Source organism: Miniopterus natalensis, chromosome 3 (genome assembly GCF_054644295.1).
Source record: "Miniopterus natalensis isolate mMinNat1 chromosome 3, mMinNat1.hap1, whole genome shotgun sequence".
NCBI lineage: Eukaryota > Metazoa > Chordata > Mammalia > Chiroptera > Miniopteridae > Miniopterus > Miniopterus natalensis.
Window position 1 is genome coordinate 36,688,623 of NC_142083.1, and position 14,064 is coordinate 36,702,686.

At 52.7% G+C, this 14,064-nt stretch overlaps 1 protein-coding gene across 1 annotated transcript; it reads right to left on the reverse strand.

Annotated features, from left to right (window-relative positions):
* Positions 1-806: 806 nt before the first annotated feature.
* On the reverse strand, positions 807-2,313 carry FOXD1 (forkhead box D1). The gene has a single exon (XM_087815071.1). It carries the CDS (start codon positions 2,267-2,269, stop codon positions 896-898), a length of 1,374 nt encoding a protein of 457 aa, XP_087671197.1. The 5' UTR covers positions 2,270-2,313; the 3' UTR covers positions 807-895.
* Between the last annotated feature and the right edge of the window lie 11,751 nt (positions 2,314-14,064).

The window sequence follows — 14,064 nt, forward strand, 5'->3', positions numbered from 1 at the left end:
GTGAAACTGCTTGAAATGGGGAGCTCAAAAGTAAAAAGAAAAGTTCCATGAAATTTTAAATAGTCTCAATGCTCATCAAATGGAACGGAATGAGATCGGAAAATGTATACCAAAGTGACTTCTTTTATTTGCAGTCATTTAAAAATAACTTATCTCCTGCAATGACGCTTTTGTTAAATTCTCTTTGAAAATAGTATTTGCCTTTTCTAGAATGGGTTCCTACTTCTCCCGCATAAAAACTTTTTTCTTCATAGAAAAGAAAGTAAACTAAGAAGGGGACTGAAGTCAATTCTTTTGGTGGATTTTCTTTGAAAATTAAGCATTTTATTTCTGAAAAAGTGTAAAAATCTTACAATAGAATAGTACAGTAATTGCCAGTAAATTTACAATACTCCTTGTAAAGAATGCGAACAAAATAAAATTCCGCATGTCTATTATGATACAAAACACAGGTTAAAATAAGAAATGATTTTGACTTTTTTCTTGTGTAAACATGTTCATCGGGTTCCTTTCCTTTTCAGGAAAAAGCACACCAGACAGGCGTCCTCAGATAAGAACCGCTGCTTCGCCGGCATTCCTCAGGACTCGTCTTTTGGGCATTACCGATTTTTTAGCGCCTGGACCTGAGACTCTCTAGACCTCACAAAGGCTTAGACTTTTTAAGATGTCCCCGAAGCGAAGGACGCCCCTCGTCCTCGGAAGGGGGACCCCGCCGCGCCCTCCCCCGCGGGCCGGAGCGCGCCCAGCGCCGCCAGCCGGTCTCCGCCGAGGTCCCGGCGGCGAACCCCGGGCCCAGGCCGGGAGGGGCGGCGCCGGGAGGAGCGGACCCCCCAAACCGGCGTGACCGAGGAGCGGGGTTCCTACCTTCTCTCGCTCACGCGCGCTAACAGCGTGTTTAACAGTTTGAAATCCTAGCAGTAAAGGTCTCGGCCGCGGGCAGCGCGGCGCCCGGGTGCAGGGTTCCCAGGGCGGCCGACGACGACACGGAGGAGGCGGCGGCGGCCGCGGCGGCCACGAGCGAGCGAGTGAGCGCGGCCGCCGGGCCCACGGCCGCCTGCGCCGCGCAGCCGCCGCCCCCGGCTCCGGGCGCGGGCGGCGGCCCCGCGGGCGCGGGCGCGGGCGAGGCCTGCGCGGCGGCGGCCTGCGCGGCGGCGGCGGCGGCGGCGGGGCCCAGGCTGCCCCCGATGATGCTCTCGATGGAGAAGGGCGAGCGCGCCACGGCCGAGGCGCCCGCGCCGCCCGCCTTGGCGGCGGAGGCCTGCAGGGGACCCGGCAGCGCGGCGCCCAGCGGGGACGGCCGGTAGCCGAAGGCGGTCCGGGCCAGCTCGGCGGCCGCGCCGTGCGGGGGCGGCGGCGGGGGCGGGGGCGGCGAGTGCGGGTGGAAGGCGGCGGCGGCGGCGGCCGCGGCGGCCGCGAAGAGGGCGGAGGGCGGCGCGTAGGGCGGCAGCTGCAGGCCGTAGCCGCAGCCGTAGGGGCCGTAGCCGTAGGCGTGCGGGGGCGGCGGCGCGGGCGGGAAGAGCGCGGCGGCGGCCGCCGGGTCCCCCGCGCCCCCCGCGCCCCCCGCGCCGCGCAGCAGCAGCGACTCGGCGGCGGCGTTGGGCGGGAGCAGCGGCTGCCGCTTGAAGCGCTTCCTCCGGCGCAGGAAGCTGCCGTTGTCGAACATGTCCGCGGACTCGGGGTCGAGCGTCCAGTAGTTGCCCTTGCCGGGGTTGCCGGGCTCGCGGGGGATCTTGACGAAGCAGTCGTTGAGCGAGAGGTTGTGGCGGATGCTGTTCTGCCAGGCGGGGAACTTCTCCCGGTAGTAGGGGAAGCGGCCGCTGATGAACTCGCAGATCTCGCTCAGCGTCAGCCGCTTCTTGGGGCTCTGCAGGATGGCCATGGTGATGAGCGCGATGTACGAGTAGGGCGGCTTCACCAGCGGGTTCTTGGCGCCGCCGCCCGCGCCCGCGCCGCCGCCCGCGCCGCCGCCCCCGCCGGCCCCCGCCCCCGTCGCCGGCGCCGGGCCCGGGGGGAGCGGGGAGTCCCCAGTCCGCGGGGCCAGCAGGATGTCGTCGTCGTCGTCGTCCTCCAGGTCCTCCAGCTCGTCTTCGCCGGCGTAAGAGCGCCGCCGCCGTCGCCGCCGCGCGCGGCCAGCCAGGCGGGGCCCGCCGCCGCCACCGCCGCCCTCGTCGTCGTCGTCCTCGCCGTCGCCCTCGCCCTCCCCCACCACGTCGATGTCGGTCTCCTCGGCGAGGCCCGAGGCATCGGACATCTCCGTGCTCAGGGTCATAGCTGTCGCGCTGCGGCGGTGAGGCGGCGCATAGGGGCGCCCGGCGCCGGGCTCCCGCCGCGCCCCAGCCCGGGTCCCCGGCGGCGGGCCCGTCCCCGGGGCGCCACGCTGGGGGCGCTGCGGCTGCTCGAGCTGCGCTCCGGGGTGGCCGGGCGGCGGCCGAGGTTTGCGCTGCGACTTTGTAACTCCTGCGCCGCCCGCGTTTCCCCGCGATCTCTGCGCTCTCTTGGCTCCACGCGCGCCCGGCCCGGCCCGGGGACTTGACCTTCCCTGTCCGAGCGCCACTGGCCCGCGCGGGTGAGGAGGGGGTGGCAGGGCCCTGGGAGAGCGAGTCGGAGCCTCGGAGCGCCCAGGAGGGTGCGGGACGGGTGAGAGCCTAGGGACGGAGCTCGGCGAGTCGAGGCTGAGACCAGGAGAGGGCGGACCTTTACTCGGCTTATAGCAGAAGGAAGCCTGTCACATGGTGTGCACGTCAGAGCGCTACCGAGGGAAGGGAGAGCCAGCCTAGGAGATCGGCCCCGCTCAAGGAGAAAGTTCACCCTCAGGAGGGAGCACCCCAGATTCCTTGCCAAAGGGCTGAGACCTGAATCGCGCGCCGGCCCGCGGCGGCCTGGACCGGTGGCCGAGTCAGAGTTCCCAGCCGCCTCTTCAGTGCGCTCAGCCCGAACTCCTGAAGCGCTCGCGCGACGAGATGGTTTGACCGCTCTGCGGCCCGCAGGAGCCGTGCAGCCGGGGGGTGACGGCACCCCATCGTCCGAGGTGGTCCCTGGGGAACGGCTCTGAGGTCCGTTGGATTGTCCCATCTCCCCTAGATTGGGCGAGCAGCTCCCCATAGAATCTGATAAGAACCCCCCCCCGCCCCCCGTTTAAGCACAATAATTGTTTATTGACCTTTTAACCTGTGTCCTTCGGTTCTTCTCCGAAGACCTTTGTGTTTTTTCCCGCCATCTGTTTATAAAAATGCTGTTACGCTGGCACTTTAGCCACTTGTCTGCAATGGAATGCCCTAGAAACCTGACAGCTAAACTCGGCCACTCTAATGAGAGGGCCTGAAACACTCAATGGGAATAACCGGGTGCAGAGGAGAGAGAGAAGCGCTGAGGGAAACCCCGAGCAGGCACGCAGAGACTGCGCCAGGGAACTCAGCGGAGCCTTTGCACGGCGGGGCAGGGGCGCTGTGAGCGGCACTTCACAGTGATCACCCGGCGCTTACGTCCCCTGAGGCGCGCACACGCCTCTCCGCAGGTGCGCTTAGCAATAGAAGCCACGGCGATAGGTGATATTGTGCAGACCTTTTTTTTTTTTTTTTTTTTTTTTAAATGTTCTTTTGAAAACTCACTAAATATGTCCAATAGATACTGGTAAAAAGAAACGAAATTTTTTTTTTACAAAAATAAGATTCAGGTTCTGGTCAGTTCAATTTTTGTCGTCAGGTGGCAGGCGAGTTAGCGGGCGAAGGCGCGCGACGTGATCCCACGCTCACGGCACCCACTCGCCGTCAACTCCGATCTGGGCGGAAATCCCAACGGCCGTGGAATTCACTCTCACGTGGCAACACCTTTTGGGTTTTGGTATTTCCTAAAGCACTTCTTCTCTTTCAAGGTGGGGCGCTTGCCTCAGATTCCCAGCTTTGTGGTGAAAACGACCACTTGACGGGAACTGAGCAGGAAGAGGCGGGGGCTGCCCGTGGGAACCACCGTCAGCCGCCCCGTGCGCGTCACTGTATCGACCAAGTACCCTTCCCATTTTGAAACGTTTCTTTACCCCCTTCTCAATCACAGAGCCTCAAAAATAAACAACTCCCCCGTTTAAGACTTCTTCTAAAATCGAGTTTTTGTTGCCGAGAACGGCTACCAACCAGTTACACTTACAAATGACCCATAAAGTTCATCGTAGATTTGAAAGATCTATGAGAATGTCTCCAAGTTCTAAATAAATTATTTTTCATGGACCCTCGTTTGATGTATGGCTGAACCATTTAATTACTGTAATGGGGCTTCGGATTAACCTGAGCCAGCATTAATCAGCGCTATTAATCAGGCATTACGTTGCTTTGTTGATGCTGCCAGGAGTCCTTACCACGGAGTTCACTTTTGTGTTTGAAAGTTTAAACGCTGTAAGTACTGCTCAGTCGATATCTAAATAAACACCATGATTTTCGTTGGACTGCGGGTGGTGCGTGGCGCGGTACCTAACGATGAAGCGGAGAGGGAGCGCCTGCTCGGCCGTGAGCGCCCGCAGGTGGTCGGTTACGGCCGCGCCCCGGACCTGCGTGGCCCAGCAGGGCGCGGAGGCTGAGCGCCGGTCCGTCGGAACCGTGCGAGGGTCCCTCCGCCGCGGGTGAGAGCTGTGCCCTGAAGGCGAGTCTGTAAAGCGTGGGGTACCTTCCGCCCATTCAGGGGACAGTGTGAGGCTTTGCTGGGGGTCGGAGCGGATCAACCCTGCGGGGCCGCTGCAGGGACAGAGGGTTTGTTCATGGGGATTTGGGTGAGATTTACTAAAGCCCCACGCTTGGGCAGTCCACTCGCTGTATTTGTTTCAGTTACGCTAAGCATTTGTGTGTGATTTTAACTCTGCGCTCGTAAAATGCCCCGAGCGCGGAATCCGCAGCGTTTCCTTTCCCGCGCGCCCCGCTTGCGCCCCCTGGTCCCCCATCCCGCCGCCCGCCCTCCCTAACGCGCGCCCAGCTCGCGGGGAGGCTGGGAACGCCACCCCACCCCGTCAGGCTGGCACAAGGGACCAGAAACCTTTCGGAGGGGCGGGCGGGGGGCGACGCCGCGGGCCCCCTCTGCGCGTGGCCCTGGCGGGGCGCGGGAATTGGCCGCGCGTCCGCGGGGCGGGACGGAGACCGCGCGGGGAGGCTGCCCCCTGGCGGCGGCGCGGGCACCGGCCTGGATCCCGGGGCCGCCGAGCGGCGGGCGTTTAGCTTTATTCCCACGGAGCTTTGGGCTCCCGGGCCTTTTTTTTAAAATCTCACCTCTCCTCCTCTGCAGGTTGCGGTGGGCCTGAGCGCTCCAGGAGCCCTCGCAGGGGCGGGGATTAACCGCTTTTCGCGCCCCCTCAGCCTGCTGCCCTCGGGCCCCCCACCGAGGGCTCCCTAAGGTGCAGGGACCTCCTAAGATGGGCGAAGGCTGATGGAGACCTGGGGTGTAAACTCGCGGGGCAGAAACCTGGGTGGCCCCTCTCTCGGCCCCGAGCGCGGCCCAGGAGTTGACCGGTGAACCTGAACGTGTTTCCAGGCGGCGGATACTTTTGGCCACGTCTCTCCTGGAAGAATCACCCCCCAAGCCTGCGCTGAGGAGCTCCCTCGTGGCTGGAGGGAGAGAGAAAACGGGAGTCCTGGCGTGAGGGTGCTCACAGCCCCCGGGGAGCCAGAAAAATGCGCTATCGTTATGCCCCGTAAGTGCTTTCTGGGTTCACGGGGGAGAGGGGGGAGGGAGGGGAGGGAGGGGAGGGAGCGCCGCTTCGGGCTGCCCGCCGTCTGCTGCGGCCGCTCACCCTGCGCCGCCCTCCGTCGGGGCTGCGCCTTCGCTGATTAAGCTCGAACGTCTGGAGGCCAAAGGGGCCTCTTGCTTTTGTTTGTCTGTTTGTTTGTTTTCGGTGTGTTAAAATATACATAGCATTACATTTAGGAGTTTAAGCGTACAGTTCAGAGTCATTGGTGCAACCGTCAGCACTATTTCTAGAACTTCTCCATCATCCCGAACCGAAACTGTGCGGGTTAAAGATGAACTCCCCGCCCCCCCTCCCCCCAGCTCCTCGGCAACCACGATTCTGCTTCTCTCTCGGACTCGGACTCCTCCAGCTACCTCATGTGAGTGGAATCGGACAGTATTTGTCCCTTGCATCTGTTTATTTCACTTAGCATAATGTCTTCGAGGCCCATCCTTGTAGCATGTGGCAGAACTCCGCCCCTTCTACAGGCTGAGGAACACTCCATTGCACGCCTGTGCCACACTTTACCGAGTCATCCACCGATGGACATTTGGATGGTTTCCTGGTTTGATTTTGCACCTCCACGCACCTAGCTCTTTGTAACACTCTGCACATAGTAGGCACTCAATAACGGTTGGTTTGTTCATTTTCCTATATCATTAAACCTCAGAAATCCTCAGAGGAACCCCACTGTCCTAACAGAGCACAGGCGTTAGTGAGGTCACAGCGATGGTTTCTGCTGTGCCGTCTGCATTTATTTGTAACCTCAACTAGCTCAACTTGCCACAATTTTGACACTTTCAGACTCACACTCTGTACATTATGTTCAGTTAAAAAAAATAGGACTTAAAACTCCACCAAGCCTGGCCGGGTGTAGCTCAGCGGTTGAGCTTAGACCTAGGATCCAGGAGATCACGGTTCATTTTAACCTGGGAATTCTGTGGATAAAACACCCGAATCCAGTTTCAAATGGTGGGTTTTCAGGCACTGTAGTTGGGAGGTGAGATCCCTTTGTGAAGAAGCTATTTTAGTGGCCGCCTGGGTCTTACTAGGCAGTCTGTGCTTGCACAACAGCTCCTTAAACAAGCATTTCGTGGCCTGGGCAGGATTCAGAAATCCTCAAGAATTCAGAATGTCAGCAAAGGTCTAAATCTGTGTTTTATAACAGCACAGTTATTTACACTGATGCAGGAATTTTCATTACCACAGTTAACCTGGACTAGCCCTCTGACCCTAACACATACCAGCAGAGACTGATTTAGCTCTGGACCTCAGTGGTTTGCAGTGGCACACATTTATATTTTGCCTTCCAAAATCAAAAGTTCAAAAGTTCCTTTTTAATAAAAATAAGAATTTCTGTCTTTTTACTCAATTTTATTTTGTATTAGTTTCAGGTGTACAGCATAGTGGTTAGACAATCATACACTTTACAAAGTGCCCCCCCCCCCAATAATTCCAGTACCCACCTGGCTCCATACGCAGTTATTACAATATTATTGACTATATTCCCTATGATGTACTTTACACCCTCACGACTATTTTGCAGCTACCAATTTGTACCTCTTAACCCCTTCACCTTTTCAATCCAGCCTCCCAATCCCCCTTCCCTCTGGCAACCATTGGTTCATTCTCTGTGTCTATGAGTCTGTTTCAATTTTGTTAGTTTATGTATAGTTTTTTAGATCCCACATATAAGTAAAACCATATGGTATTTGCCTTTCTGACTGACTTATTTCACTTAGCATAATACCCTCTAGGTCCATCTATACTGTTGCAAATGTTAAGATTTCATTTTTTATGGCCAAGTAATATTCCACTGTATATATGTACCACTGCTTTTTTATCCACTTGTCTATTGATGGGCACTTGGGTTGCTTCTGTAGCTTGGCTATTGTAAATAACACTGCAATGAACATGGGGTGAATATATTCTTTTGAATTACTGTTTTGGGTTTCTTTGGATATGTGCACAGAGTGGAATCACTGGGTCATAAGGCAGTTCTGTTTTTAATTTTGGGGGGACCCTTTATACTGTTTTCCACAGTGGCTGCACCAGTCTGCAATCCCACCAGCAGTGCACCAGGGTTCCCCTTTCTCCACACCCTCGCCAGTACTTGTTGTTTGTTGATTTATTGATGGCAGCCATTCTGACAGGGGTGAGGTGATACCTCATTGTGGTTTTAATTTGTATTTTTCTGGCAATTAGCGATGCTGAGCATCTCTTCATATACTACTGGCCATCTGTATGTCCTCTTTGGAGAAGCATCTATTCAGGTCCTCTACCTATTTTAAATTGTATTTTTTTGTTTGTTTATTTGTTTGTTTTATGGTGCTGAATTATATGAGTTCTTTATAAGTTTTGGATATTAGCTCCTTATCAGATATATCATTGGCTTCCTGAACAGTGAGAAATTTATTCTCTCACTGTTCAGAAAGCTAGTCGTACAAAATCAAGGTGTCAGCAAGGTGGGCTCCTTCTGAGGGCTGTGAGAAAAGGGTCCATCCCAGGCCTCTCTCCTTGGCTTGTGGATGGCTTCTACCTATGTCTCTTCACATTGCCATCACTCTTTGTGTGCCCATGTGTACAAATTTCCCATTTATAAGGATACCAGTCATATTGGATTAGGGTCTACCTGAATGACTTCATTTTAATTTGATGACCACTGTAAAGACCCTATCTCCAAATAAGGTCACACTCTGAGATTCTGAGGGTTAGTACCTTAACATATGAATTTTGAGAGAAACACATTTGGTCACAAAAGGAACATAGACCCCCAACAGTCAATTGGCATGTGTCAAAGTCCCCATGTGAAAAGTGCATGTGGGAGATATTGTTACTGCCATCTGTGAAAATATAATCTACCAGCATGATATTAAAAAGTTTAATGATGAAAACATGTGATAGTTTATATTATTCATTTCATACGTTAGCTCACAATATAATAAAACATGTAACTTGGGGGGGAACCTCTTCTATACGTTTCATATTTTTATAGTGGTCAGAGAGCTCAAATACCAACTGTTTGGTTCTAGACAAGACACCTGGAGACTCTACAGCTGACTCTTTCCCTAGGCAGTGAAAGGCTGGGCTTCAAAAGCTAGTGCTTCCTCACAGAACGTCCAGCAAACTATTATTTCTGACCCCAGGATTTGCTCTACTCTAAGGTCCTTTGCTGGTTTGCTTATGTGTAGTAGACACTATTAGTGCCTGTAGTTCAGCTTGGACCAATCTTGTCTCCACTCAGAGGAACTCATGCCTGTTAGTTTTATTTTACTTGCACAATAAATTTAAACATGTGTTATTATCAGATTTTAGGAAAAACAAATATTAATAAGTAGCTTTTATAACAATAAATCGTGTCATGCCTCATTTGCTGTCATCATTGTTACTACTTGAGATGACACTTATGGTGCAAAATAAACTTTACCCATAGGTGGGGCTCCTGCCAAACCCGGACTGATATTGGTAACACTCATTGCCTCAAAGCACATCAGAAAATTGTCTGCAACACCAACTATTGAATAAAGGTTGCACGAAAGCCAGTCTCAAAAATCTAAACATTCCTTTAGGAAGTGGGGCAGGAAAAAAGTGGGGTAGAGACCTAGTTACCCCACAAACCATGAGGCTAACCTCCAAATTGCCTTTTCGGTACTGCTCACTCTTGACGTGCTTTGCCCAGCCTCTCCTGGCCAGCCTTTCCCTTCCTGCTCAGCTGGGGACCACACAGCACAGGGCCCACCCAGGCCTCCTGAAGTAGAGCGTCTGGAGGGGGAGCCCAGGAATTTGTTTTGGAAGTTCCCCAGGTCATTATGTTGATCCCCTAGGTTTGCCAACCACAGGGCTGTGTGATCAAATTCAAATTCCTTAAGCTTGGCCTGAAAAGGCCCTCACCCCTACCCAGCTCTCCAGCCGCATGCCCTGCCACTTCCCACTCTGCGAGTTCCCGTGAACAGTCCCCAGCTGCCAGCCGCTCACAGCAGTGGATAAGCAGCTTCACTCCACTCGCTGGGCCCTTGCCCAGGCCCAAACCCTCCTCCCACCCTAACTGCCGAACAGCCCTGTCCCCTCCAAAGTCCAGCTCCCGCGTCCGCTCCCGACTCCCTGTCTCCTGCCCCATCCAGGATTAGCCTCTCTCTTCCCAATCCCACGGGCACCTCTCTCCCACAGCGCGAGCACACAGTGTGCAAAGCGTGCGATCCACTCGAAGGCGGCTCCGTGCCCTCTTCATCTTCGCATTCTCGGCGTCTAACCGGGCTGGAGGAAACCAGAATACGCTGCTTTCCTGGGGTTAGGCCAGGGGTGGGGAACGTCCGGCCCTTGGCCCCCGCGAGATCATTTCGTGAGGCCCTGCCACAGCAACCACTGCAGGCCGGACTCGAAATTCAATAAATCTAGGTGCTTTTTTCATAGCTAATTTTTAAGTTGACAATTTTGTTGGCCCATGAATGATATTATAAATATCCAAATGGCCCGTGGCAGAAAAAGGCTCCCCACCCCTGGGGGAGGCAACGGAGGCCTCTGTCAGGCAGGTCTCCTTTGCAGGCACTGCTCCACATTACCCCTCTTCAGGCAGGCTACTGTGCGTTTTGTTACCCTGCCGACCCTGACATAATCAGGGAGATTTCCTTCTAGTGTTAGCATGGTACACACGAGCTCTTTCCTTCAGCAAGAAAGCAGGTCTCTATAAACAGGGAAATCGATTTCACCCGCTGTTACAACAAATGTGAAGGGCATTAGCATCCAGGGAAAACCCCCCAAACCAACACCCTCCTCGTCTGTCCTGGCAGGGACACTTGCCTTCCCTCCTTCCTCCCTCTAACATTCACGCTCCCATTTCCCGTCCCGGACAGCAGGGGCTGACGTTTGCTTTGTATTGCCTGCCTCCTCGCCTGTTCCCTCTCCTTTGCTAGTAACGCTGACCCAGATTGCAGCTGCAGCCCATAGCTGACTCTCCCAATGTTTTCAGCCAACAAAAGCTTCACCGACTGTATAAAACTCAGGCCCACCAGAGCTTTGGCATCACTCATCTGGAAACCGGGACGTAGTGATGCCCAGCGTCCTGAGGCCTGAAGTCCTTGCTTCTTGCTCTGGCTGGAAACCAGGGGGACGGCAAGCAGACCCTCACACGACAGCAGCGATGGCTTGGCAGTGGTCCTCTGACTTCAGGGTGCACCCAAGTCACCTGGAGGACTGTTACAACACATTGCTGCACCCCACCCTCAGAGCTGCTGATTCAGTGGGTCTGAAGTGCAGCCTGAGAATTTCTCAGGGGTTCCCAGGCGATGCTGATGCTGGTCCAGGGACCAGACTTTGAGAACCGCTGTGGTAGAGAGTGTCCGGAGGGTGGGCCAAGCTACTACTGGCTTGTTAAATCTAAATAGTGGTTCTCAAACTTGTCTACATATTAGACATACTAGAACCAACTGGAGAGATTTTAAGATTTCAGCTGCCCGGCTGCATTCCATTGTAAATCACGACCCCTGAAAGTGTCAAGAAGATACCAGCACATTTAAAAACTTCCCAAGTGCTTCCACTATGCAGGCAAATTTGAAAACCAGTGATCTAGACCAGCAGCTCTCCACCCTGTTGCAAATTAGAATCACATGGGGCGCTTTTAAAACATAATCCTGCCAGAAGCCCCACCCCAAGCCAATTAAATCAGAATATCAGGGTGTGAGGCCTACGCTGCCTTCCTTCTTCCCTAGTTTCCCAGTTTTTTTCTAAAGTTTAGCCAATGTGGGGATTGCTAACCTGGACTTTAGTGTACCCGTTATAAAGTCATTTCTCTTCCAAATGATAAATCCCTTCTTGTTTTGAACAGAACAAATTGGGGTAATTTACTTTTTGAAAATGAGAGGGGACTGGCCTGAAAAATCTGGGTCGGGGTCGGGGCAGCGGAGCAAATATTCAGGGCAGATCCCTAGCAACAGGGCCAGACCTCTAAAATTATCCAGAGCAGCGCTTCTCAGAGCCTCCCTGACCCTGCAGCATCTGCATCCCCTGGGAGCTTGTTAGAAATGCACATTCTCAGGTCCTACTCTGGAAATTCAGAGGGTGGGGCTCTGGAATCAACAAGTCTCCAGGTGATTGGATGGGTGTTAAAATGTGAGAACCACTGACCAGGGAGATAGCAGTGGGGAAACTGAGATCTTGCTCTTCCACTTCTGATGTTGACTCATCTCTTTATTTTTTTTTAACACACCCTTCCACACTACCTGTTAAAAGGAAAATTATCACAATGACAGCAGCAGCAATGCCAGAGCTACCCAATTTTACACCAGGGGTGTCAGTGTGAGATGGGACAGTCAACCTCTACCACCCCCTGCTGGGCATGGGCTTCCTCCTGGACCTTTTGTTTAGCCTTAATGCAGGGTTTTTGTGTCATGACCAGGTAATCCCCAAATTCTAATAGCCAGGAGCATTTAGAAGATGCTCCAAGATTAAAGCATTTGGGGAGGCTCTTGGGGGCTCCTGTTTGCCCATCTTTTGTTTTCCATTTCCTCACCAGATGGGGTCACATACTCTCCAGTTTTTATGCAAGCCACAACACATGAGCCTGTGCAGCCAGAGATTTGGAGGGGGGCCCTGATTGATTGAACCCATCCGTATCTTACCAGAAGCCAGAGCCTTCCTCTCAGCCTGTAGACCAACAAAATAGGAAGCAGCTCAGTTTTTTTGCCCAGAACCTTTTATCAAGGATGAGCAAGAGCCCCAGGCAGCGTGAGGCCCCGGGCCTATTTGAAGGGAACTAGAGCACAGAGGAAACGTGAAGTGATGGACACCTGTGAAATGAGCAATCCCTTTGCTGGTGTTCTTAGCAGAAAGGGAACCTACTTTTACTGAACACATACTAATTCTCAGGCTTTTAAATACACAATTTTCTAAATCCCCACAACATTGTGAAGTTAATAGTATTCCTATTTACAGAAATACAAAGATACAGGAAAAAAATTCAGAGAGATTGAGCAATGTGCCTGAAACCCCACAGCTAATGAAGTGAGATTCGCTCTCTCACTGTTAACCCCTCTGCCCATCTGGGGGTGGCTTTGCCAGCCACACCACACACCAATGCCAGCCCTGGCTTATTTCTACCACTGCATTACACTTCCCGACACAAATGTTGAAAATGGATACAATTCTAAAAAGAAACCGGTATAAATGTGCTGGGTTCTAAGACTTGATTCTTAGCATGCTCTGTAAAAATCAAAAGCACTAGCATGGAAGGCTTTAGGAAGGAAACCTCGCTGTACTGGCATCAGAAATCACCCTTATTCCTGGCACCCTCCTGAGTCTCGCTGTCCGACTCCTACCCCATCAGGAGCCCTCAGGAGGCCCCCAGCTGAGCTGGCCAGGACCAGCACCACGGCCGCCTCCTGTGGGCCCCATGTTCTCGCCGGCTGCTCCGCCCCTTTCGCCCGCACTCCCTCCCAATTCCCACCTGCGTGGACCCGCCTGAGGAGTATGCCTGCTTCCCGGCATCGGGCACCATATTCTTTTAAGATCTTTGCCATTAAAATAGTAGCAATAAAAATCTCATTGTTTTCATTGGCACGTTCTTAGTTCCTGCTGAGGTTGAAGACGAATATGTGAGGGGCTTTCCCTTTGTCAGCTGCCCTTTCACGTTCTTTGCCCACTTCTCTTTGGGAATGGTTCTTACTGATATGTTAGAAGTCTTTCTTTACTAAGGATATTATCTTCTGTCACATATGAGCAAACACTTCGTCCCAATTTGTCTTTTTGACTTTGGTGGTTTTTGCAGCACAGGAGTTTTATGTGATCAAAGCTATGGTTTCTTCCTTCAAGGTTTTTCTTAGAAAGACCTTCTCCACACTAAACGTTCAGATTTACCGATACCTGTTGTATGATTTTTTTTGTCTCACTTTTTACATTTAATCCATCTGACATTTATTTTGTACGGTAGGGAAAGGACTCTGGAGTGAACTCCCCTGAGATGGATAGCCAGTCATTCCAGCACCATCTATTGAATAACAACACTTTCCTCACTGATTTGAAGTACCACCTTTATTATATAAGATTTTTTGCATGTACTCTGCTTTCTTTCTAGACACTCTATTCTTTCCACTGATCTATTTTTGTGCCAATCCCACACTGGTTTAATTTCTGCAATTTTATGTTTTAATATTGGGTAGAGCTAGTTCATTCCTTCTTTAGTAACATTTTTCCAAATATTTCTTGACTACTATTGAATATTTATTCTTCCAAGTGAATTTTGGGATTATTTTGTCAAGCTTGACTTTTCCACTTACTGTTCTAGTAATGCCTAGGCCATCTCTCTCTGACTTTTCTTTACAATATTCAGTAATCATTACGTGTGTCCACTGTTAAGCTGGCACTGTGCT